This window comes from Lathamus discolor, chromosome 1 (assembly GCF_037157495.1).
Source record: "Lathamus discolor isolate bLatDis1 chromosome 1, bLatDis1.hap1, whole genome shotgun sequence".
Taxonomy (NCBI): Eukaryota; Metazoa; Chordata; class Aves; order Psittaciformes; family Psittacidae; genus Lathamus; species Lathamus discolor.
The window spans coordinates 64,512,455-64,538,934 of NC_088884.1; the positions used below are offsets into that span (position 1 = coordinate 64,512,455).

Genomic DNA, 26,480 nt, shown 5'->3' on the forward strand with positions numbered 1-26,480 from the left:
GTTCCCTGCTAGTGAGCTAGTGAGTTGCTGCAATGACTCTTTTTTCCAACCTCAGTGTCTGAAAAGCACCAAAATTCTTCAGAGAGTGCAAGAAATTCTGTAGATGACTATGTTTGTTCTACCTGCATGCCGAAAGCGAGCTTGGCAAAACTGACTCACATGCCTTCCAGAGCTTTAATTGCAGCCTGACTGTAAAAGATGAGGGTTTGTGCCCTTACTGGTACAGGCAGAGCAGAGGAATAAATAAAGGTAAAAAAGCATTGAGCCTAATCTTTTAATAAGATTTTCCCAATTTTGCAACAAAGTTCAGTCCATTGACAGATGAGGCGATGAACAGCTAAAGGGATGAATGATGAAACTGGTCAGTCCAACCTCTTGTTCCACAGAGAATCGTGCTGCCTGCTATCCTGTTCATTAGCTTTAATGACAGCTGTATTTTCAATCTAGAGTTTCAGATAAAATGAATTGTTGTTTCTACGTTTCTTTATTCTTCGGGAATAACCTCTAAATAACAGGAAAAAAAAACACCTCAAGAAAGCAAAGAGGAGATTGCCCACCAAGTGGCTGGACTGATGGTGTCTTGACCATGCTAGAATGGAGCAATTGCTCACTAATCACAGCCTACCTGTCTTTTTCCTGTGTTCTTGAACTGATGCTGACTGGCTCCATGGAGTCTCTTAGCATGCTATTCCTCTCAAGCTGTTGCATGGGAGCTGAGACAACTTCCTTACTTTATAGTGATTGTATGAGGACGGACACTATTTTGTTCTCAGTATTTCAGTTTTAATCTGAGATTTAAGAGGTGTAGAAAGATGAAGGATGATTGCTTTATTTATTTCTTATAAGCTATGTTTTTCAGGTCCCAGTTGTGAAAAATCTGTCTCAAAACTCAAAATTTTAAAAGGTATGTAAAATTTTTTCTTTTCAGCATATTTCATAAAATCATAGAATGGCTAGGATAGGAAGGAAACTTAATGATCATCTAGTTCCACCCTGCCCCACCACAGGCAGGGACACCCTCCACTAGACCAGGTTGCTCAAAGCCCTGTTCAACCTGGGCTTGAACACTTCCAGATATGGGACATCCATAACTTCTCTGGGCAACCTGTTCTAGTGCCTTAACCACCTTCACAGTGAAGAATTTATTCCTAATACCTAATCAAAATCTGCCCTTTTTTGAGTTTAAAGCCATTTCCCTTGTCCTGTCACTACATGCTCATGTCAAAAGTCCCTCTCCAGATTTCTTGTAGGCTCCCTTTAGGTACTGGAAGACTGCTACTTTCTCTTCTCCAGGCTGAATAAAAATAACGGAGCCTTCTCTTCTCCAGGCTGAATGAGCCCAACTTTCTCAGCCTGTCGACATAGCAGAGGTGCTCCAGCCCTCTGATCATTTTCATGGCCCTCTTCTGGATTCACTCAAGCAGGTCCAAGTCCTTCTTGTGGGTCCAGAGAAGAATGCAGTACTCCAGGTGGGGTCTCACAAGAGTGGAGTAGATGGGGAGAATCACCTCCCTTGACCTGCTGGTTACAGTGCTGGTGATACAGCCCAGCATATGGTTGGCTTTCTGTGCTACAAGTGCATACTGACAGAGCTTCTCATTGATCAACACATAGAATCATATAATAGTTAGGGTTGGAAAGGACCTTAAGGTCATCTAGTTCCAACCCCCGTGACATGGGCTGGGATATCACACACTAGACCATGTCACTCGAGATGCAGTCCAGCATGTCCTTGAACACTGCCAGGGATGGAGCATTTATCGCTTCTTTAGGCAACCTGTTCCAGTGCCTCACCACCCTCAAAGTAAAGAATTTCCTCCTTATATCTAACCTGAACTTCCCCTTTTTAAATTTGAACCCGTTACCCCTTGTTCTGTTACTATAGAACCTAAGGAAGATTCCCTCTCCAGCATCCTTGTTGGCCCCCTTCAGATACTGGAAGGCTGCTGTGAGGTCTCCACGCAGCCTTCTCTTCTCCAGGCTGAACAGCCCTGACTTTCTCAGCCTATCTTCATACGGGAGGTGCTCCAGTCCCCTGATCATCCTCGTGGCCTCCTCTGGACTTGCTCCAACAATTCCATGCCCTTCTTATGCTGAGGACATCAGAACTGTACACAGTCACAGTGCTCCAAGTGAGGTCTCATGAAAGCAGAGTACAGGGGCAGGATCACCTCCTTCGACCTGCTGGTCACGCTCCTTTTCATGCAGCCCAGGATACGGTTGGCTTTCTGGGCTGAGAGCGCACACTGAAGCCAGCTCATGTTCATTTTCTCATTGACCAACACCCCCAAGTCCTTCTCTGCAGGGCCGCTCTGAATCTCTTCTCTGCCCGACCTGTAGCTGTGCCTGGGATAGCTCCGACCCAGGTGTAGGACCTTGCACTTGTCATGCTTAAACTTCCTAAGGTTGGCATCAGCCCACCTCACAAGCGTGTCAAGGTCCCTCTGGATGGCATCCCTTCCCTCCAGCAGATCAACCGGACCACACAGCTTGGTGTCATCGGCAAACTTGCTGAGGGCGCACTCAATCCCACTGTCCATGTCAACAACAAAGATGTTGAACAAGACCGGCCCCAAAACTGATCCCTGAGGGACATCACTCGTTACCAGTCTCCCGTTGGACATTGAGCTGTTGGCTACAACTCTCTGTGCAGCCATCCAGCCAGTTCTTTATCCATCGAGTGGTCCACCTACCAAATTGATGTCTCTCCAATTCAGAAACAAGCATGTCATGTGGGGCAGCATCGAACACTTTGCACAAGTCCAGGTAGATGACATCAACTGCTCTGCCCCTGTCCATCAGTTCTGTAGCCCCATCATAGAAGGCCACCAAATTGGTCAGGCAGGATTTCCCCTCAGTGAAGCCATGCTGGCTGTCACCAAGCACCTTGCTGTTTTTCATGTGTGTTAGCATGCCGTCCAGAAGAGCCTACTCCACGATTTTGCCTGGCACAGAGGTGAGACTGACTGGTCTGTAATTCCCCGGGTCTTCCATTTTCCCCTTCTTGAAAATGGGGGTTATATTTCCCTTTTTCCAGTCATCAGGAACTTCAGCTGACTGCCATGATTTTTCAAATATGATAGCCAGTGACTTAGCAACTTCATTTGCCAGCTCCTTCAGGACCCAGGGATGGATTTCATCAGGTCCCATGGACTTGCACACATTCAGATTCTTAAGATGATCTTGAACCTGATCAAGTATGAGTTCCATACTCTCCAGCTTATCACTGACATAAATAGCAACTCCCCCTCCCCGTCTGCCTGGCCTGTCTTTTCTAAAGAGCCTGTAACCTTCCATTCCAATACTCCAGTCATAGGAGCCATACTGCTATGTTTCTGTGATCCCAACAATGTCATGTCTCTGTAGCTGTGTACACATCTAATTCCTCTTGTTTATTCCCCATACTATGGGCATTTGTATAGAGGCATCTAGCTGAGCTCCAAATAAAGCTAGCTCATTGGCTGAAGTGGTTGAAATAGTTCTGCATCACTCTGAGCATTTATTATAGGTGCTGGCAACTGACAGGGAGTGTTGGAATGGAATGATGCCCCCCTCCCCCAACACATCTAGTTTAAAGCTGCCTTGACCAGCCTGGCAAGCCTCCTACCAAAGCAGCTCTTCCCCTTGTCAGATCAGCTCCACCAGCCTCCACTAGACCTGGTCTCCCAAATTGAGTCCCATGTTCTAAACAACCAAACCCCTGACTATGGCACCACTGTTCTAACCATTTATTAACCTGCCAAATCTGCCTGGCCTTTTTAAGGTCCTCCTGTTTGATCCGTAGGATTGGTGAAAAAACTGTCTCAGCCCCAGAGCCCCTAACCACCTCTCTCAGGGCTCTGTAGTCCTTAATGCTTCCCACGTTACTGCTGTCAGTATCACTAGCCCCCACATGGACCACTACAAGTGGATAATAGTCAGTGAGGCTTACTAGACCAGGCAGAGTCTCAGCAACATCCCTTGGTAGGCAACACACCTCCCTCGAGACTGGGTCAGGCTGACAAATGGGTGCCTCTGTGCCTTTCAAAGTAGAGCCCCCTACTACTATGACCCGCCGCTTTTTCCTGGCAGCACCAGTAGAGATCCTCTTTACCAGTGCATCAGCCGGTTGTTCGTTTGCTGAGGTTTGTGTTTCCTCAATAGCTCCCTGCAGAACTGCAAAGTGGTTCTGGGTGGGGACATCAGATTTAGGAGGAAGCCCCTTGCTTTTAATTGTCCTCTTCCTCCTCCTTTTTTTTTTTTTTTTTCTCAATCCAGTTTCCACCCAGCCTATATTTATGCCTGGAATTGCTCCGACCCAGGTGTAGGACCTTGCACTTGGCCTTGTTGAACTTCATGAGGTTGGCATCAGCCCATCTCACAAGTGTGTCAAAGTCCCTCTGGACGGCATTCCTTCCCTCCAGCGTATCAACCGAACCACACAGCTTGGTATCATCGGCAAACTTGCTGAGGGTCCACTCGATCTCACTGTCTGTCTTGTCAACAAAGGTAGTGAACAGTGCCAGTCCCAATACTGACCCCTAAGGAATGCCACTCTCACTGATTTCTACTTGGACATCGAGCTGTTGACTGCTACTCTCTGACAGTGACCATCCAGCCAGTCCAACCATGATGCTTCTACAGTCCAAAGTATGTTGTGCAGGAGAGTGTCAAATGCTTTGCAGAATATTTAAAAAAATAAAAAATAAAAAGGAAACTCTCTTCAAAAATCAGGAATAGATAATTTATTTTTCTTCATTTTATTGCATCAACACTTTGGAGATTTAGAGACCATAACTGAAAATAAAGCATTCTCACTTGAAGAAGCATTCACTGTCAAGTTTGCATTTCTGAAAACTTTGTTAAGTGAAGAACTTGAAAATAATTTTGGTTTGTATTGTGAGTGTCAATGTTAGGAGATGAGAAATAAAATCTCAATGTCTTCACTTTTAAAAATGAAGGAATATTTCAGTAACAAAACACTTGCAGGGAAATTCTGGTGGGAATAAAAACTTTAGCTAAAGTTTTAGACAGACATGCAATAAGGAAGGTGAGTAGAATTCTATTTTCCCTCGCTTAAAATATCCTGTCCCATAGTTAAGTCATGCTCTTGGAAGCTTGCATGTATTGAGGACTGCATTGTACTTGCGTCTTTTCCTCCTGGAGTGAATTATTGTTTAAAAAGGGTCATTACCACCTTTTGTACCTAGTCAGAGAAAAGCAGTTCCATAAGCTTTTCTGAGAAAGGGTGGGGACACCCCCCCCCCCCCCCAACTTTGGAAGATGGAGGCGTGGACGTATATATATTCTAAGAGATTTTTTATACCACTGTCCTCCTCAGCTTTTCCTAGCAGCAAACTAGTCATAGTGCAGTTGGCAAGCTCCACATTCAACATCCTGTTTGGTCTGGGCCATGCCCTTAAGTTCATAGTGCTCTTTTTTGTTGTATCCAAGGATCCAGGTTAATCTGAAATATACTGTCACAGTTCCTCCTTCCCTTTTTAAAAGTATAATTTCCCTCTCTTGTAACAGTACAATGAAAGTGAACATAAGCTGGTTAGGAAGCAGTGATATATATTGATCTCCAATGATTAGTGTTGAAATGCTCCTTCAGTGCCCACAATGCACAGTTGGGATCACATGTGGCCTGGTAGCTCTGTCTTTTTCATCTTTTACTGGCCATACAGCTTATGTTTCATTGCTTCAAATAACACCAGAAAGTTCAAACCCAGTCTCAGAGCCTAGAATAATGTCTGACCAAGCCAGGGCCTTCCCACAACATTCCAGCCAGTCCAGACTTAATTCTGCTGTGGAGCTTTATTTGTCACTTAGAAGAGTTTTAATTTTAGTATCTGTTCCAGTTTCTAGTTGCATCCTTGTAATATTCATCAATCCTTTGCTCTGAAGCTTGGGATAGAGACCAGCTGTTTTTCTTTTCCACAGTCACAAACAGGGAAGTAATTAACCCTTCCCGTAACTACTTCTGAACTACGAATATTTGGGGACCATATACCTCAGGATTGTGCCCTATATTAGACGTTGCCCTGTCTGAAGTACAGGATACATACTTGGGTTTTTTGCTCTAATCTCAGTTACGTAGTGTTAGCTACACCATAATACAATTGTCTCCTTAGAAGTTGCAGTGTTTTAGACTTAATTGGAAGAAGCTGAATTTACAGGTAGCAGAGGGTGTTCAGAGGGAGTGGGAGGGAAGGCAGGCAGGCAGGAAAGAAAGAAGGAAGAAGGGAAGAAAGGAATGTCCTGTGTGCTTGCAGAATATCAGTTTGCCCTTTCTCAGCTTGTAAATAAGGAAATAATAGGGGGGTTTGCAACAGCTGGTAAGGTTTCATGCAAACCTTGATTTCTCTGTCAGAATAGAAACAATGTTGACTGGTTTTTGACTAAATTAGTCAGCTGTGGATTAAGAAAAGATAATATACAGTTCTAGGCCTGTGAGTCAACCATGAATGTAACAGAACAACTTAAGTAGTTATCGAAGTGTGTGTATTAAAGCTTCCTTTAAATTTTCCACTGAAATCTGCTTTTACCAGCATTGCGTCACAAATGATTGATCTCACAAATAACTGACTTACCATACTGTGTGAGAGAGAGACTTTGTCAGTGAAAACTTTCCACCCATTCTCAGACCCTTGCACACACACACGTCCTGTTTTCTGAAACCCACTGCAGTCACTACTCCGATGAGTAGAGCCAGGAATAAATGTGGTACTCCTCACCAGTCTCTGTGTCAGAATCTTGAGCAGCAACTCAGCTCCAACTCGCCACAGCTCCAGCTCAGGCACTCACACTGGTTCTCACCTTATCTCATGTTTGATTGCAATCACATTGTCATTGCTGAACTTGACATATTACTGAGAATAGAATTTTCCTAGCTTGCTGTTTTAATGACATTACACTTCTATTAATATCTAATCTGCTGATTCTTTACATTCTGTTAAATCAAAAAGATGGTTGTCATCTTCAAGGCCATTTAAAGCATGTGTCCTGCTGCCTATCATTTCTCATTCAGTACCAAGAGGTTAATTCAAGCCTCCAGTGACAAACTTCATCTCACGCTTCTTAGATTTTTCAAACATATTTTTCATTCATTATGAATTATAATAATAGTATTGTGACAGTGTACATACAGTTTTCATGAAAGTTAGCCTAGAACTTGTAAAACTAGGCCAATTCAAAATTGGGTTTATGTTTTTGCTTTCTCTGTAATTGACATTCAATTTTTGTCCTGCTTTTGTAAGAGAATTTTTGTTTAAGCAGAGAAGCTCAGTGGGAGGCTAAGACAGATAAGGATTTAAAGCAAAGAAGGTGCTCTCACTTATTGCTGTGAGGTTTTCATGAAAATGTGAAACTGTTCTAGGATTTTTTTTTTTTTGTAGAAGACGTGCTTTCATGTAGTCAATACAATTATTTAATGAAGAAAAAAAGTCTCTGTGCCATCTTTCTATCAGATAGGATTGTTCCTTTCTCAACAGAAAGGCAATAATGCTCCTTAGCGCTTATAAAATATGTCTTCATCACTTTGTAAAGTGGAAAGCAAAAGTGTTTGTGTTTGCAAGTTTGCCACCACAACTGAGTATTCTAACCATGCCTACTGGAAACAAAGGCATTCTGATGTCAAGACAGGTTTACCCTCATATAAATGCACCAGTTTCAGCAGAATTATTTATATGTGATTTATATAGAGGACCAAACCCAGGTCACATCGCTACTTAAAACTGTATTAAAAAGGATGAAATACCATTGGTTTTGCTAAAGAACAGTTTTCATCATTCTGTTCCATGATTGTAGAAAAATGTTAGGAGTACACTTTCTCATATCCTTTTCTTATCCGTGTTTAAAAGAATGGTCCGAAATAGCAAAAGCTTATTCTCTTATTAATACAAAGCTATGCAAGCCTGTTATTTATCAACATGACTATCAACAACTGCTTGTGTATTTCACTGTGTATCTGTGTAACAGGTGTAGTTCTGAACCTATTGGAGTTAACACGAAATTGCTGATCTTTGAACACTTCAGTAAATGTTTCTCCTGAGTTCAGCTGTAACAGTTATTTTCCTCTTTCCTAGTAGCTGGTGCAGTGCTGTGTTTCTGACTTTCAGCCTGGGAGCAATGTGGATAACACTGGTGTTTGTTGCTCAGTGATGTTTACTCTGACCAAGGACTTTTCAGGCTCTCATGCTCTGCCAGTGAGGAGGGGCATGAGAAGCTGGGAGGAAGCAGAGATAGGACACCTGACCCAAAGTAGACAAAGGGGTATCCCATACCACAGCACATCATGCCTGGTGTATAAACTTGGAGGGGGTTACCCAGAAGGCCCAGATCACTGCTGGGGTCGGGCTGGGTATCAGTCGGCGGCTGGCGAGCAGTTGTATTGAGCATCACTTGTGTTTATCATTTTCCTTTTCCCTTTTTAGTTTTATATTCTCTGCCCTTGTTATTTCCCTTATCATTATTATTACTGGTGGTAGCAGTAGTGTTTGTGTTATACCGTAGTTACTGGACTGTTCTTATCTCAACCCGTGGGAATTACATTCTGTTGATTCCCCTCCCCATCATTCTGGGAGCCGGGGGGATGAAAAGGGGAGGGAGTGAGTGAGCAGCTGCACGGTTCTGAGTTACTGGCTGGGTTTAAACCATGACAATGTTCTATTAATAATGCAAGAATTGCTGAGCACACTGGTTTGCTCATGTGTGTCAGTAGCACTCAGCATGTTTATTTATTGTAGAATCAAGTTCCACACTGGCAGGATATTTAAAAACATTCCTCATCCACCTTGTTTTGCTTAACCAGAGCAAAAGTAATTCTACTGGAACTAACGGGATTTCCTGTGTTTGGAATTTAGGTACATATCCAAGTTTCTTAAATAACTGCTGGAAGCACATTGAAGTAAACTGTGGTATTTGTAGCCCTCTTGAGAACAAATATGCTGCCCAAGCCTGGAGTTGATGGGTTACTAATCTCAGTCTTTTCCAATGAAAATTCTCAGACTAGAAAAACTAAACCCAAATGTTTAATGGCCAAATATGAGCAAGTGTGCTTCATTAGGCTAAATTTCAGAGAGCTTAAGGATGTATATGTCATCTTTGCTATAAATGAGGACTCAGAAGTACACGATTGCCTTTACATTCTGAAGAAAGATTCGTGTTTCTTTGTCCATTACTAAGCAGATTACAAGAAGCTTTCCTTTACCGTGTTTTTTTTTTTTTTAATTTAGTTTTAATTTTAATAAGCTCCTTCAATGCTGTTACAAAATACCACCATTAAAATACCCCATTAATATCCAGGGTATTTCCAGAGTCTGACAACTAATGTATCATCAACAAGATAGCCAGTCCCACTGACACAACAGTTTCTATTCTAACACTATTTCAACTCAAGAAAGTTACTCCCTATCTTAGAACTAAAATGCAAATGGAATACACAGCACTAGCTTTGAATGAGAAAGACTATGCTATTTATTAATTTAATAACCGCTTAAACATTGTGATCATTTATCATCTCAGCCACGCAGAAGAGTATACTGTTCCTTAAACATACCTTGATATGCTTACCTACAAAATTGCTTATCATATGTATGTGTTTATATATATACATACAATATTTTATACGTACATAAATTCAAACTGTGTATTATGTGGTGACTTTCATTTCTTTGTGCACCCAGGTTGTCAGTGTTATTAAAACTGTGTCAGAGAAGGCACTACTATGCCAGTGTGGACAATCAATGTAAATCAATTTACATACATTGGGAAATCATAGAATAGTTAGGGTTGGAAAGGACCTTATATGTAAAATGATAAAATCCTGGGTAAAATCTTACACTAAATAAAGTAGGTTTCTATGATTATATTTATCTGTTGACAGAGAAACTCTGTGTTTAAAAAGGCAGTTTCAAAGAAAAGTCCTAGCTTTTAATTTAGAACCATCCTTTATATTCAGTGTTTTCCTCTGTATGGGTGTTCTGACAAAATTCGGTTTAGTTGTGGAGAATTACAGGAAGATATAGCCTTCCACTGGGACTTGAAATAACGATCTCACTTTTCAGATACAATGCTGTCAAAGCCTTAAAACAAGTTTAAATTCTATCAACTTGGGTGAGCTGTTGGGAATACAGACTCCCAATTCAGAAAGGGAACATTTAAAAATATTTGTATGTTTCAGTTTAGCTCCCTTCCAAGCGTTCACACCTTTGACTCAGCAATTAAATATAACTGGTCTTGTTTTCTTAAATTCTGTAACACCTACACATCTCAGGGATCAGAGAATAAGACAGCACACTTGCAAGTCAGACCGACTCAATTAAAACGCATAAAATGCAGTTTACTTATTCTAACAGAGAACACTGGCGTGGTTTTTTTTTTTTGCCAGTAAGAATACATTGAGAAATACATAAAAGCTTGCTTCTCAAAAATACTTTTTCTTCAAAACCTCTTCAGAAATTTAGGCACTGTGTTATCGTTCATTCTGAGTCACCCTCTTCAAACACCGTTCACCATGCCCAGAGAATCTCTTGTAGGCCGAATATATTTAACTTAAAAGTACAAAGCAATTATTTGTTGTTTAACATATCAAAGGCAGTTAAGATTAACAAGTTATCAGGCAAAGCACTAATATGCTTGTCAATCCCAAGGTAAGATACACGGTCTTTGCTGGCTAGATAATTGTGAAACAGGTGGTGAAACGTCGGATTCTGCTGGTGCTGGGAACATTCATGTTGTTTCATGCTTTGTGTTGCCATTGCCATCTTTAGACTCCTTTAGTATGTTACAGCTCTTCACATTATTGTTTTATGGTTTTTCTTCCTGAATCCTTAAACTTTAAATTTGTGTTTCACCTTAGTTTATCATTTACGGTGTTATGCTACAGGCTTTATCAAGGCTTTCTCTTAAACTTTAGGCTTTTTCTCAGGAGTCTGAGCCAGAGTTATACATGTGGGCAATTGATCATTGCTAGGTCTTGGATCATACATCTGAACCCTTAGGAGGCTGGAGAGGGTGGTACGCAGCAGCCAGGAAACCACTGAGCTGAACGGGTACTTCTGAAAACCGTAGGTATGAATTGCTGAGTTCTTGTCTGCCTGCGTGCTGATAAGTGATGTGGGAAGCTCAGCCTCTCCCTCCTCTGGCCGCTCCCATCCAGGGCCTCTCCTGCCTGGCCACTGGAGCCAGCCTTGTGCCCCAGGGACCCAGAGCCTCTGCCCAGGCTGAGGGACATAGAATCTGCAAGGTTGGAAAAGAAATAGAAGATCATTGAGTCCAACCATTACCCCATGCCTGCCAAGACCATCACTAAACCATATCACTGAGGGGCCGCATCTGTACGGTTTGTGAACACTTCCAGGATTCTGCCACTTTTCCTGGGCAGCCTGTTCCACTGCCTGAACACCCTCTCTGTGAAGAAATTGTTCCTAATATCCAGTCTAAACCTTCCCTGGCACAGCTTGAGGCCATTTCCTCTTGTCCTGTCTCTTCTTACTTGGGGAAAGAGACCGACCCCCACCTCACTGCAGCCTCCTTTCAGGTAGGTGTAGAGAGTGATAAGGTCCCCCCCCGAGCCTTCTCTTCTCCAGACTAAACCCCCTCAGTTCCTCAGCCATTCCTCATCACACTTGTGCTCCAGACCTTTCACTGGCTCCGCTGCCCTTCTCTGAACCTGCTCCAGCACCTCAATGTCTTTCTTGTAGTGAGGGGCCCAGAACTGAACACAGGATTCAAGGTGCGGCCTCACCAGTGCCCAGGACAGGGGGATGATCACTGCCCTGGCCCTGCTGTCACACCACTGCTGATACAGGCCAGGATCCCGCTGACCTTCTTGGCTGCGTGGGCTCAAGCTGGGTTATGTTCAGCAGCAACCCCATGTCCTTTTCTGCTCTGCAGTTTTCCAGCCACTCTTTCCCAAGCCTGGAGCATTGCATGGGGCCCAAATGCAGGACCCGGCACTTTGCCTTGTTGAACCTCATACTATTGGCCTCAGCTCATCAATCCAACCTATCCAGATCCCTCTGCAGAGCCTTCCTACTCTTCAGGTGATCAACACTCCTGCCCAACTTGCTGTTGTCTGCAAATTCACTGGGAGTGCAGTCGATCCCCTCATGCAGATCATCAATGAAGATATTAGACAACACTGGCCCTGACATTGAGCCCCGAGGGACACCACTAGTGACTGGTCACCAACTACATGTGATGCCATTTACCACCATTCTGGCCATCCATCCAGTTTCCAGCCCAGCAAAGAACCGCTCATCCAGGCCATAAGCAGCCAGTTTCTCCAGGAGAATGCTGTGGAAGACAGTGTCAAATGCTTCACTTATGTCCAAATACAGAATATCCGCAGCCTTTCCCCCATCAGCCAGGCAGGTCACCTTATCATAGAAGGAGATCAGGTTGGTCAAGCAGGAGCTGTTCTTCATGAGCCTGTGCTGACTGAGGCTGATCCTTCAGTTTTTCCACATGTGCTTTACGGTCTCACTTAGGATCATCTGCTCCATGACCTTCCCTGGCTGATGCTTTTGTGTTTGCAGGTTCAAACAGTGACGAGGCTACACACCGCTCCCCTCCATCCTCACCTTCCCCACCCCCAGCACCTACATACAGCACTCATATACAAGGCAACTCACAGACCTCCTCTTCAGTGGGCAGAGGCAGAAGGTCACAAGTGCAGGCACATACTCACTGTCTGCTCTTCAGGTTCACCAGCACACACACGTTTGTGGATCCCTTGATGACCAGTGTAGCCCCTCTGCCTTCCCAGCACGACTGCCTGGATCCTGGGTCCCCACATGGGCCCCACAGGGTTCCCATCTTGACAGGTGGTCCAGCTTGGTGCTCACTGCAGACACGCAGTATTCACACACTTGTCCCTCACGCTCTCCACCTCACAAGTCCCCCCAGACATAGTAGCATGGACCCCATGCCTGCGGGACCCTCATGAGAGCCCTAGCTCTCCCTAGTCACTGGCTACTCCAGCTCAAAGTTTGCTGATGAGTATACGTGCGCACCCCAGGCACACCACAACTGGGGAAGACAGACTTTCCCCCTGCAACTGGCACGAGGGACATGGGCATTGGCCCATGTTTCTGTCCCAGTGGTGCTGAGCTCCTTGCTTGCCTTGCTCACACTGTTACCCCCCCCCGACAGCTGGTTTTGGGAACAGTTACCATTCCCACCCAAGTGGCTGGGGATTCAAGACCCTTTCCAGTATCTCCATGCCTTTCTTGTCCTGAGGAGCCCAGCACTGGACACAGTACTCTCCATATGTGGCCTCACCAGGGTGGAGCAGAGGGAGGTTCACCTCCCTCAACCTGCTGGCCACTTTCCTAATACACCCCAGGATACTATTTGCCCTCCTGGCTGCAAAGGGGACACTGCCAGCTCATAGCTTATCATCCACCAGTGCTCCCAAGTCCTGGTATTATTTATCTGTACCTTTTTAAGGAGGTTGTCAATTTCTTTTGTTCTTCCTTTGTCTTTTAAGCATTTAGATCGCTCTTCACGGTGAAGAAAGCAACCTCATTGCCTGTGATGCACAATTTGCGTCATTCGTGCTGCTGGTGACAGGGCAGTGCGTTTGTCTGACTTGCATCATGCTTCAGAATTCTGCTGAATTATTATGCTGTCAGTAAAAAGAGAAAAATAAGCACTGTTTTTTTATTTGGCACAGAATGGTTTTACCTCCACTGACTCAGTGTCTCAACAAAACCCATTTTTACAAGCCTTTGCAACACTTAAGTTCCTGAAAAGTCAAGAGTTATTCAAGTCACTCTTTTGGGATCTTCATGACAGTAATTTGTTTTCTGTGCTATTTTAACAAATATGCACAACTCCTTAGTTAGGGTCCTAATGTTTTCTATCATTGGATCAACAAATATTTAGTATTTGCTATTGTTATTATTTTACTTTACATGAGTGAACTAAGATTTAGATTTTGCTCACATAAATTCAAATGCTTCAACAAGGAGTCTAAGTTGGTGGTCCTCTTGTCCAGTCTAATCAACAAACACCTCTGAATGACAACTCTGCCTATCATGGACCTAAAGCATACTGTAAAGAAGCCTTTTTCTTTCTCTTGATCCAAGATAGAGCTGAGGGTGACTCAGTTGCCAACCATCAATAATATTAACAAACCAAACTCAGTGTCTTTTTCATTTGTATAATAGTTCTGAAAATATATTCCCCTGATTCACAGTCCTATGGAAAGTCCCATTTTTTTTTTCCTGTCTTTTTCACATATTCAGAATCTTCCTGTCAGAAAGCTCTCCTTCCCCATTAATTCTGAAGGTACAGCCAGTTCAGAAGTGAGCTGATGCCTCTCCTCTATCCCACTCAGCTGCCAATCATTCCATGAACAAAAGTAATATTTAAGGAAACGGGGTCCCAAGAAGCTTGATGTGTTCCAAAAGGAAAAAAAAAACCAACCAAAAATCACTTTTCCATGTCAATAAAAGGTTTGAACCACCTTGAATCTTCTCTCACTCTCCATCTTGATTTGTAGTAGCTCTCAACCATCACCATTAGACAAACTGGGAAAAAGCTTGCTTTCTTAGGAATGAGGTATAAGTAGTACTGGCATGAGCCAAATGTTGTTTTTATGGCCCTGAGATTCACAAAAGAAACAAATCAACTTTGGCAGATATGAATTCAGTGACATGGCCAGCAGCAAGCTATAGAGAAACACTGGGTTTGCTTCTGTTTTTCTCTCTTCTGTTTTGTTGTTTGTTTTGTTTTGTTTGGGTTCCCCCCCCCCCCCCCCCCCCATTTCTTAGATCATGTTAATGTTCAGAAAACTATCAAGTGAAACTTTCTGTCCTGTCCTCTGACTCACAGTTATCTTAGTGCACCAAGTATTTTTTTCACTGTGCACCAGCACCTCAGAAGGCAAGAGGAACTGAAGGACCATTCCACCATCAGAACACAGATGGGTTTGGTGCAGTAGAAAATTTTGCATTGCTGTACATCATGCTGTGCCCATGCCAACAATGTTGCCAACCTTGTATATGGAAAGGTGATAAGACTGGCTAAAAAAAGACACTGAATTTGCGTCAATGCATTCCTTTTACAGGCCTTTCAGTATCTGTAAACTTTCACTCAGTATTTGCAAGGTTTCTTCACAACTGTGAATAGTAATAACCTTTCTAAGGCTGTGATTCACTCTCTAAGCTTTTCAGGTTAAGAAAAGTCACATGAAACAATGGAAGTCACAGATCAGAAGCACTTTAATCAAGCAAACATAAGTCTTTGTGCTAATTAACCTGTTTACACAGTATTGATGCAGGACGTTTTAAGAGAAACACGGTTACACAGATCTGACTGCTGTCAGTTACATTTTCTGCTCATGTTGTCTCTAGTAATTTCCATTTTGCTTCACAGTTCTAAGTGAAAGCACTTCTTTAGTCTGTAGTGATTCTACAGCAATCGTTTGAATTACTTTTGTATTACTGCTTAAGTAAAAGAAAAGGTGAACAACTCATGTACATGCAAGTCTTGCTCTTCGTGTTCTCTTGTGAATGCATAGACAGAGCCAAAGCTTTTCACAAGAAAGAAGGATCACTGTGGATGTCCACAGCACAGCGTGAAAGGGTTTGTGGCAGCTATAGGAGTGGGGTACCAGAATGCAGACCTTGCATGCCTAAGACCTGCAGGAAGCGTTCAGCTTCAGCTGATGCTCTGTGTGGTGCATGAAGCAGTTGCTTGTTGGAAAGGGGCACTAACAACTGTTGGAACAGTCACAGGTTGGATTTTGTGGACAAAGCATTCGACATTGTGTCCACAGACCAGGCAAAGATTTCTATTCAGTCTTAGTCAAGCACGCATCTGCTGTCAGCATACAGTAACATATGCTGCCTTATGAATCAGCATCAATGGAAGTGCTGAGACAAAGCACTCAACCCCTCATGAAAATCGTAAAGCAAGAAAGGGAAGGCAAACAGTAACAGTAAAAGCCAGGATGGGGACAGCCCGTTAATGAATAGCAATAGTGGTGGGTCAAGGTAGACTGAGATATTTTAATTAACCTGAAACCATTCAGTGTAAAATTCGCATCAAATCAAGAGAAAATCTGTACTATAGCATATTAAGATCCAGTGAGCTACGGCTCCAAAGGAAGTCGCATGGTGTCTTTGCTCTGTGCAGGGAAGCTGTCCAATTTTTGCTAATTGAGATATGAAAGTGCCAAATGTGGGGCTTCTCTTCAATGTAGATGCCTGTTTGACGGTAGTTCTGAGGTGGCACTGAACTGTGTAAATCAGTGTGTTGATTTTCTCTAGCACTTCAGCTGAGGAACTGCCATTCCTCAATCTTGTTCTCCTTTCTGTCCATATTTATCCTGCAGGGGTTAAAAAATAGTAATGGATAAACATGGATACTTCTTAGGTAGAGACCTCCTCTAGAGCTGAGCTTCATCTGGAACTACACTGAAGTGTAGATCAAAAGCTTGGCTAGGACATGGAGAAGGTGATCAATTAGAAAATTTTTCCCCTCCTCCATCCCAAAGCTCATCAAAGCCTACAGAATATAACGTCTTTTTAGAACTGTTGTGAAACATCTGGAGTTCAATGAGAGGGGAAGAAAAAGGCTGGGATATTAGATGCAAAGTGACTTTCAGGGATCAGTGCATTAGACAATTGATAAGCAGAAGAGGGCTTCAATTAAATTTTCTGCTAATTTAAGAAAGTAACTTGTACAGATAGAATACTCCAGTTATTTTGTTAATAATTAGCCTCTAAAAATAGCAAAGCTCTACTTTTTCATGTGAATTTCCGCTAATACTGAGAAAAGACCTAAAAATAACTGGGTTTATAGTTGATTAGCACTTTCTGGTTCTTGTTCCGTATCACTAGATGGTCAGACAGAATGATGATGGGGTGGAGAAGAGGCTGTCCAGTGGCATAACGACTTCCCCTAGGTGAAACACATCATGAACATTGACAGTGGGGGCTATAGTAGTGTGTGTGGCCCTTTTCATGCACTTGCCAGGGTTTTGTAATGTAGCTTTGAAGTACCAAGCTATTTTTTGTTTCCTTTCCACTTTGTGTCTATCTTGAGGAGTTTCTCATAAGGAGGTAGAGAACTAATTATTTGTACATCACTGGCACCACGATTCTTTTTAGCAAGGCAGGCACTTAGGCAACAGCAAAGGCAGTAGTATCATCCAGGAAGAATATAAACAATGGAAAAGTTCGCACTTCTCTGGCTTCATAGCTTTGTAACTCTTTATGCAATGATCTGCAACAAACTCTTCCTCTTCACTGCCTTCAACTTTGATATTTTCAGTACAGGCTTCTATAACTTCTGTTGCTATTTCTAAAACAAGCTGTGCCTTGTGATGGGAGGCGTTTTAAAGTAATCTGGCACATGAATATCTCTCTTCAGTTGGAGTTGAATAAAACCATCAGTCATGTTTACATTTCTGCTCACTGCTTCCAGATAACAGTAGCATGTCTTCCATGGCTTACAGTTGACCACGAAGTGAAAATGACTGCTAACAAACCCCTAACAAAGCTGGGGTTTCATGCCTTAGAAAAACTTGTCCTTAAATATTTTTTTAACTTCATATTGTTTCCCCCCCCCCCAAAAAAAAAAAAAAAGAGCTGAATTGCCTAATCATCCTTAAGATACAGCTCATTACCTAGCATTCTGACTAGAGAACCCTAAAGATCCTTATGCACCGTTTATGGCTTCGTAGTCATGGTGATAAATAGTATGTAATTCAGATTTATGTGGAGTTTGATCAGCTTACCTGGGTGACCCACCACACATTGTGAAGGCTTCTTTTATAGGGCCTTGCAAGCTGCATGTCAGGCTTTGCAGAGAAGTGAAAGGGCAGTCTTTTTATTCTCCCCTATGAGGTACACTGTGGAAAAGAGGTATGAAGGTGACGCTGATGAGTCCCTTCTGATGTACATAAAAGGGAACAGGCCAATAAGAGCAGAACAGTGAAAAGCCTAGCTAGATCTTCCTGCCAGCTTGTTCAACACATTTGTGCAAAGGCAGTCCTAGAAAATTGCCTTGTTATTTACTGAGCCCCACATTACAGAAGGAAAAAGAACTGATTTGTGACTTGCTTAATAACAATGTGGGCTTTGAGCTGCTCCCAGGAAAACACAGCATGAAACAATTTCTTCATCCTATTTGATTGCAAGTACATTCCATCTCAAAAAATGAGACAAGACTGGTGCTGTCCGACTGTGTCGCAGAATACAAGGGGAAGGGCAAGACTAACAACTGTAGTTTAAACCAGGGCTGTTAACAGCAATATGACACCTTCACAACCTTCTCACTCTGCCATGCCAAACCTGAATGGGAGTTGGAAGTGGGAGTTTAGCCCCTGGACAGTACACTGTAGCTGAGTATTACTTGTTGGGATAGAACTGCTTGCCCGATCAGACCAGATGGGACATTATAGTTTCAGTATCAGTGCAAGCAGCAAGCATTTAGTGTTAACAATTATCAGTGCCAAATATAGAGGTAGCTCTGCAATAAATGCACAGGAATGAAACTGATATGGTTTATTTTTAGATTCCTTGAGTTTGAGACCAGTATTTTAAAATCAGATGTAAGACCTGAAGCATTTTATTAATGCAGAGACAGTTCATCCCCATGTGCAACTCCCTGAGAGGCAAATTGGAAATAAAATGACACTAAACTTGGAAAAGCTCTTTATTTCCCAGAGGCTATAGCCTAATTCAGATGAAAAAATCTGTTATCATCTTTTCCTCTATTTGTCACTTTCAACAATAGACAGGCAATAGATGTACCTTAGAACTTCCCTCTGAACTACAACCAAAGCTAAACCTCTAATAGCCCTGTTAGAATAACAGATTGTTTTTCATTCTTGTAAGTATGCATCTTGATTGCTTTTGATCTAGAGAGTTTTGGATGTAGTGCTGCAAAGAGATCTGTCAAAACTCCTGAAAACCAGAAATCTCAGAAGGAAAATCTGTTGCAGGAAAACATACAATATAGTTTATACCTGTCTATTTTTTCTGGAAAATTGAATGGAAGAGCACAGAAAGAATTCCATGGTGATCAGTCAACTTGAGTGCTTCCTGGCCTTTAATGGCTATTTTAGGTGTTAGGTGCGCTTCAAATTTTGATAGAGTACCAATTATGTAACATATGGTTGGCGATAGCATTGTTAACTCTCAGTTGACCTCAGGTTTTAATTCTAAATTCCCATTAGGATATCAGACAAGTCTGTCTATGACAAGTTGATGTGGCATTTCAGTCACTCCATGTAGGAACTTCAGAGCAGTGCTTCAGTTTGAAGTGGCCGAAAAAGGAGTCGCTTCAAAGCAAGCAGTTTCAAGAACCAGTTCTCTCTCCCAGTTTTCTTACATGGTCTATGTCTCATGTTTGTTAAACATTCTGTGTTTGGTCTTAGATGATACAGGTGTCAAATATGAATCAAGAGAGTGCATTCTACCTGTATGGAAATTTAGGTATTGGAGATGCAGTACGCAAGAAGAAATGAAGTGGAGTGGGTGAGGGAGTTTTGGTAACTGTCCTGGGTTGAGCAGCAGCAGTCATTTTTCTCCTTCTTAGGAGCTAGTACAGTGCTGTGTTTTGATCTTTTGGCCTGGGAAGTGTGCTGATAACGCCGATGTTTTCAGTTGCTGCTCAAATGTTTGGTCTGGCCAAGGACTTTCTGAGCCTCATGCTCTGCCAGGGAGGAGGGGAGGCTGGGAGGAAGCAGAGACAGGACACCTGACCCAAACTGACAAAAGAGGTATTCCATACCACAGCACGTCATGCCCAGGATGTAACGGGGAGTTACCCAGAAGGGTTGGGACTGCAGGGTTGGACGAGATATCGGTCGATGCTCTGCTGGGGGGAGTGGGGCGAGTTATTGGTCGGCTGGTGTTGAGGTGTTGTATTCTTTCCTCTTGTTATTTCCTTTAGCATTATTAATATTGGTGGTAGCAGCAGTGATTTGTGTTATACCTTGGTTAGTAAACTGTTCTTATCTCAACCTGTGGGAGTTGCAGTCTTTTTGATTCTCCTCTCCGTCCCTCCAGGAGCAGGGGGAGGGCAAGAAGGGGGGGGAATGAGTGAACGAGGTTTGTGGTTGGATTTAAACCACGACAGTAACAGATGACTCCTGCATCTCCCAGGAAACTAAATTAATGGATCACATACACCACACAGCTCCGTACAGTGCTTTCTGCACATGCTGAGAGACTTTCAGATAGTATCAAGCACTTTCAGATATTGTGAGCATTCTCAGACTTACCTCATCAATACATTACCTAACAAGTAAAGATCTGTTGTGAATCCTGTCCTTCTTGTTGGCAGCACTGTGTTCAAAATCCTTTGATTATGAGCTTTTCTTTGTAGGGAAACTATTAATTTATTACAACTCACCTCTCACAAAGCTGTGGCAGTTTGGCATAAAAAGACACTAAAGGAAAAAACCTAGCTCTTAACTGCCTTATGTCAATGTTTGGAGTCACCCACTTCAGCCAACAATAATTTGCCATTACTCTGCACTAATGTGGTATCTCCAGAAGAACATCAAGGAAAAAACCATTAAAGGAATTTACTAATTCAAAGCAAGTAAGTGAAAGAGCCAGGAACAGAAGGCAGCTTATGATACCCCAGGTGTCTTTGGTCTCTTATTATCTCCTAGCTAGTTACAATAATATCACTGTGCTAGCCAGAGAGAGAAATTTTTTCTTTTAATGTTGCCTCTTAACAATATTCCATGTTCTCCTAGGTTTGCCCCATACCATCCCAGCCTCCTCAGCCTACTGTTGTTCCAAAGCCAGTTCAATCTGTCATACATGTCCCTTTGCAACCAAGCTGCCCAGGCCGAGGCAAGATGGCAAAACTCATCAATCCAGAAGAGATGACATCCAGGGATTATTACTTTGATTCCTATGCTCATTTTGGAATTCATGAGGTAATCTTATATTTATTTCATCATCATCATCACCATTATCACCATCATCATCATCATGTTATTAATCATAATAATGTTTCTTTGATTTATTAGTTATTTACCCCATTTCCCTTGCTTATATTTGTGTGACTTTCCTCAGAAGATCATATAATCTGGTTCATTGCCAAAGATATCACCCACTTCTCTAGAGACCTGTACTCAAAACCTATGTCCCACTTAACTTCCTTATAAATGTGTTCTCAATACAGCTTATATTAGCTATCTGTACAGTGGTAATCTTCATCAGTAAATCAATCTAGTGTATTTATGAGGACTGTAAACTAACACACATGGAAATTACCTTATTGCTAAATTAGGTCTTTTGTTCTCTTTCGTATTAGAGCTCAGATCCCAGCAGAACAGCTACTCGACTGATATGAGAAGCCAGATAATTTTGTGACTCTTGACATGTTACTTGAATGAATGGGCTGCATTAGTGGGAATATGCAGCCCAATAGCCTCCAATAAATACTGCTCGGGAAAGAACACAAAATACATGAGGTTTATATATTTACCATCAGAAAGGTGACTGTAGACCAGTTCTAAAGAAGACACTAATAGCTTATATTTACATTACCTAAGAGGATGGGATCTTAAAGACTAGGGTGCAAAAAGGCCAACAGTGTGAAATCAGTGGCACTTTTCACAAACCACTTAAAAACCAGTACCTATTTCCATTACTCTAGTAATTGGTTGTAGGGCATATACATAAACAGAAGATTTGCATCTACCAGTTATGCGTTGCCAGAGTAGCATTCAGAAATTCCACCCAAGAATGGAAGAAGACAGAGGAACAACTGAGTGGGAAGGAGACCTAAGGGAAATACTGAAGGCACATCAGGAACCTCAAATCAGATTGAGGCCTTGATGGAAGAAGCTCTGTAGGTCTCAGGGAGTGCAAGAAGTACCTGAGACCTTTTGCTGAGGCTGTGAAGTGGGAGGTTGCCTCCTTGCCTGCAGAAGGTATGCATTGACTGATAAAGAATCTGTGTTAGCAGGTAATGGAGCTGCTAGAGGAGGTTAGCTGACTGGATCTTGTACTCTGACAAGTACAAGAGCCTAAATCCTCAACTATACTGAAAGGAGGAGCAGAGTCTGTACTTACCAGGTTTGGAAATGGAGACTCCTCTGACAGTGAAGGCTGGAAACTTGTAACTTCTGGCAACACCAGGAAGGCTCCTGATCCACCTGCACATCTCTACCTACAAAATAGGTTCAGTGCCTTCACTGTAGATGAGGGATGGGAAGTTCTGTCCAATGAAGCATCAGAAATGGTTGGCCCTGAGCCATGCAGAAGCACTGGGAGAAAGCAACAAGTAGTGGAAGTCTCTCTCCTGCAAGGGACAGGGGCCCCCATCTCCTCACCTGACCTGATGTCTCAGCATTTGGATCTGGGACACTGTGGAGGGGCTGCTAACGTATGTCCAGCCCTTAGATCAGCCTTGGGTTGCTACTGCTGCTATTCTACGTGAACGCCAGTGAGACTGGGAGCATATAAAGCGTGACTGCACAACTCTTGGGATGATGATCAACAGCAAGGTGTGCCAGGTGTTTTTTTGCCTCAGTTGTACCAGTGAAAATAGGGACTTGAGGAGAAGTGCTCCTGCAGGTCCACAAGTGATTGGGCAGCCGGTGTCAATGACAAGTTTACAGCTTTTATGTCTATGGGACCTTCTTTGAGGATGGAGGTCTGCTAGGAAGATATGGAATCCACCTGACAAAACAGACAGGCCAAAACTGTCTTTGCCAACAGTTTGGCTAAGCTGCTGGGGAGATCTTAGCTGAGAATGATAGAGGGTGATCACCCACAGTCACATGGGGAAGCTGCAGACCGAGTTTGTAAGCAAAATATGCATGGTGATGGACAAGACCTCATAGTCAGTCAATAAAGCAGAGCAGAAGGGGCCTGCTCCAAGTGTAAGCATAGAAAAAAGGAAGTACCAAGAGACAGCATTATGGGGGAAGGTCTCATAGCTTTTCTGGAAAACCAACATGACAGAGAGCTTCTCTGGAGTGCCTGTACACTAATACCTGCAGCCTAAGAATTGAACAGGAGGAATTAAAAATCAGTGTGCAGTTGCATGGCTACAATCTCACAGGGATCATGTTGATCCCTGTGAGATTGCTGACATGACTGGAATGCCAGAATGGCTGGATTCAGGATCTTTAGGAGGGACAGACTGGGAAGGTGAGATGTCAGACAGAACAATGGAATGCATGGGACAGATGATGAGCTTATGGGTTAGGTTTAAATGGCAGACTGAGATGTTGACAAGGTTGTGGTTGTCTGCTACAGAGCACCAGGAGAAAGAAGTAGATGAGGTCTTCTTCAGACAAGTGAAAGAAATCTCATGTCTGCATGGGACATGAGTCTGATTTTTGGTCCTTGGGAAACTTTAATAACCCCGGCATTGGCTGAAGGGCAACTGAACCGGACATAAGCAAACCAGGACATTTTTAGAGTACATGGTGATAAATTCCTGGCACAAATGACCTGAATCAGTGGGAGAGAGGTGTGTGCTCTGCTGATACTGATAGTTACTAAAAAGAATGAACCATCTGGGGATGTGATGGTCTTGGCTGCAGTTACCATGAGATGAAGTTCAGGATCCTGAGAGTATGGATGCTCTCTCAGGGTCTATGCTGTTTGTCTTGTTGACAACCCTGGGTTTTAGGAGAGCAGCCTTCATCCTTTTCAGGGGTCTGCTTGTAAAAGTCTCATGGGAGATGTATTTATATACATTGATATACATTGATAAGATCACCATCATCCCTCTCTTCACCAGGCTGAACAAACCTACCTCTCTCAATCTCTTCTCAAATGTCAAATGCTCCAATCCCTTAACCATCATCATGAGCTGTGACTGGATCTGTGACAACATCTCTTATCCTGGGGAATCCAGAACTGGACACAGAACCCCAGATACGGTCTCACAAGTGTTGAACCACCTCCCTTGACCTGCTGGTGATGCTTTTTTTTTTTCAGTGCAGGCCAAAATACTGCAAGGGCACATTGCTAGCTCATCTTCAAACTGCTGTCCACCACATTCCCAAGATCATTTTCAGCAAACACTGCTTTCCAGACAGCCAGTCGTCAGCCTGTATTAGTTGTATGAGGCTTTTTCTCCTCATGTCCAGGACTTTGCTTTTCTCCTTTCTGACCTTGAGGTTCCTGTCAATTTTTTCTTCAGCTTGTTGAGGTTCTGATTTGCAGCACAATCATCTGGTGAATCTACCACTCATCACAGTTTTCTGTCAACTGCAAACTTGCTGAAGCTGCACTCTGTCCCATCATCCAGGTTATTGTTGAAGGTATATCATACCGGCAGCACTAGGCTGCTAGTGACTGGCCTCCAGATGAACTTTGTTTTGCTGATCAGAACATCTTGAGAGCAGCAGCTCAGTCAGTGTTCAGTCCACAGTCCATTTAGGTAGTCCACATTTCATCAGTTTTTAAATGAGGATGTTGGGAGATAGTGTTGAAAGGCCTGCTAAAATCAAAATAAACAGGCATCCACTCCTCTCATCCACAAAGCCTGTTATTTTACCATAAAAAGCTATCAGGAGATCAGTCATCTCCAAATATATTCTTAACACTCCCATCTCCTTCTTGTCCTTAATATGTTTGGAAAGAGTCTCCATGAGAGTGTGCTTCATCAGTGTTGTTGGACTGTTCCTCTGCCTCTGTCTTTGATTGATACCAAACCATGCTTTATGGTGATAAAAACAGCCTTTTATTCATCTACAGTATTCAGTACATAAAGTCTTCTGCCAAGACAGGTAAGTGAGCAACTGATACATGTAACAGTCCAATGGACTGGTGCTCCAGATTGCTGGATAGTGAACTGATTCTTTTTATCCTGAAATGCAAAGCCTCATTTGCCTACTTGCTTAAACTATGAAATTATGGCAGTAATATAAGCAAAACTTCAGCCTTCTAGACCTAACAGAAGCTTTTTTTAGGAAACTAAAGTGTGTATTGAGTGGCCTACACTTACCTTAAGAATGGCACTTGGATCTTGACCTGTGTGCTCTTTGTTGGTATAGTTTGAGAGCAAGGTTTCGATGGAATGAAGTGCATGTATTCGTGCTATCAATAAAGCAAAAATCAATACCTGACAAAGACAACTTAAAACAGTGAGAAAGTAGTCTAGGCTATACATTAATATCTTCTGGAAATTGGTCTTATAAATGAGTGAAAAAAGAGCAGTAAGGGAGTACCATATACCACAGCATCTCCAAGCTCTGCTATGGACTTCCTGCATCACTTTGGGCAAGGCTATCAAGACTGCTGTTTTATGATGGTTTATGGAACGGTTTTGTTTGTATTCAACCTTCTCTGAGGCTCTACGTTGTGCAAGATTTAAGAGAAAGGGAAACACTTGGATTTCTGTATGGCTTCTGTCTATGACAAAAGCAGTGCTGTGGTTAGACTGCATTCTGGTTGTCAATTATAACAGTGAAGTAATATTTAGAGAAATAAAACTGTACAAAGAATATCATGCTGCTTCTTAACAATTCAGTTCTAAGTAGCTAGTATGTTACAGCTGCTTTGATGTGTGCACACCACTCTTCAGGTTGTGTATTAATAATGCTTGAATTACAAGAAGAGAATGCATTCAGCAGCAGTGATGGATGCATATAAGCTCTTCAAATAATAACACAATGGGTTTTTTTCATCACAGGAAATGTTAAAGGATGAAGTGCGCACATTAACCTATAGAAACTCAATGTATCACAATAAACATGTTTTTAAAGATAAGATTGTCCTTGATGTTGGAAGTGGCACAGGAATCCTCTCCATGTTTGCTGCAAAGGCAGGAGCCAAGAAGGTATATGGGGTAAGAAGACTTTCTGTCATATTTTGAGTTTGCACATTTTGCCTGAGAATGTCTTGGTGATTTACTTTTTCCTGTTTGTCTTGGTTTGAAATTCTTCTCCCCAAACTCTTGTATGGCTTGATTTACAGTGACTTTAGTGGAGTTGTCTTGCTTTCTATGACTTGTAGTAGTGTGCCTTTTCCAAATTTAGAAACAATGTCTTTTCTGTGTGTGAATCTTCGGTGATCTGCTACATATCCATATTTCTTCTTGGCTGCACAAAAAACGTTAAAGGGACTCACTCATACTCAGCAGAGTCAAAGGAAATATCTTGCTTTTTAAAATTCTTAAGTTCTGCAACTTCGTAGCCTTGGAACCTAATTTCTTTAATACACTTTTCCTTGTACATTACAACTCAGCAAATTATGCAAGAAAGCATTTGCATGTTTTCTGTGCCAACAATAATGCTTTTCAGAGGCAGAAAGGAATGACTACCTTGATACATTGAACTTCAGAAGCACAAACACGCAGTTCTCTGCAGGGAAGTAATTAAAGAGAGCATAGACTTGCTTTTAAGTATATTGAGAGTTATTTGTACTGACTCTAAAATTACAAAGACAATTTCTTTTTGCTTTGGACTTCTGTTTGTGTCCTGCAGATGCAACACAATGTAGAAAAGGGCAAGTAAATTCTATTTCTTTGTGTACATCTTCAAAAGAATTATT

At 42.4% G+C, this 26,480-nt stretch overlaps 1 protein-coding gene and 1 long non-coding RNA gene across 5 annotated transcripts in view; one reads left to right on the forward strand and one right to left on the reverse strand.

Annotated features, from left to right (window-relative positions):
- Positions 1-26,480, forward strand: part of PRMT8 (protein arginine methyltransferase 8) — a 61,117-nt gene that overhangs the window by 6,613 nt on the left and 28,024 nt on the right. For 2 of the 4 annotated variants that reach the window (XM_065674789.1, XM_065674796.1), the window contains exons 2-3: positions 20,711-20,896; positions 25,621-25,776. In XM_065674789.1, the coding sequence (XP_065530861.1) occupies positions 20,711-20,896; positions 25,621-25,776 (342 nt within the window). Of the gene's footprint in view, positions 1-859; positions 905-19,680; positions 19,724-20,710; positions 20,897-25,620; positions 25,777-26,480 lie in introns of those variants that run through there. The other 2 variants (XM_065674804.1, XM_065674814.1) reach the window with 2 other exon arrangements.
- LOC136007171 (uncharacterized) lies at positions 10,297-12,244 on the reverse strand. Its single transcript, XR_010609521.1, has 2 exons — positions 12,195-12,244; positions 10,297-11,220 (listed from the first exon to the last, which is right to left on the reverse strand). It is a non-coding gene; the product is annotated as an uncharacterized LOC136007171 (long non-coding RNA).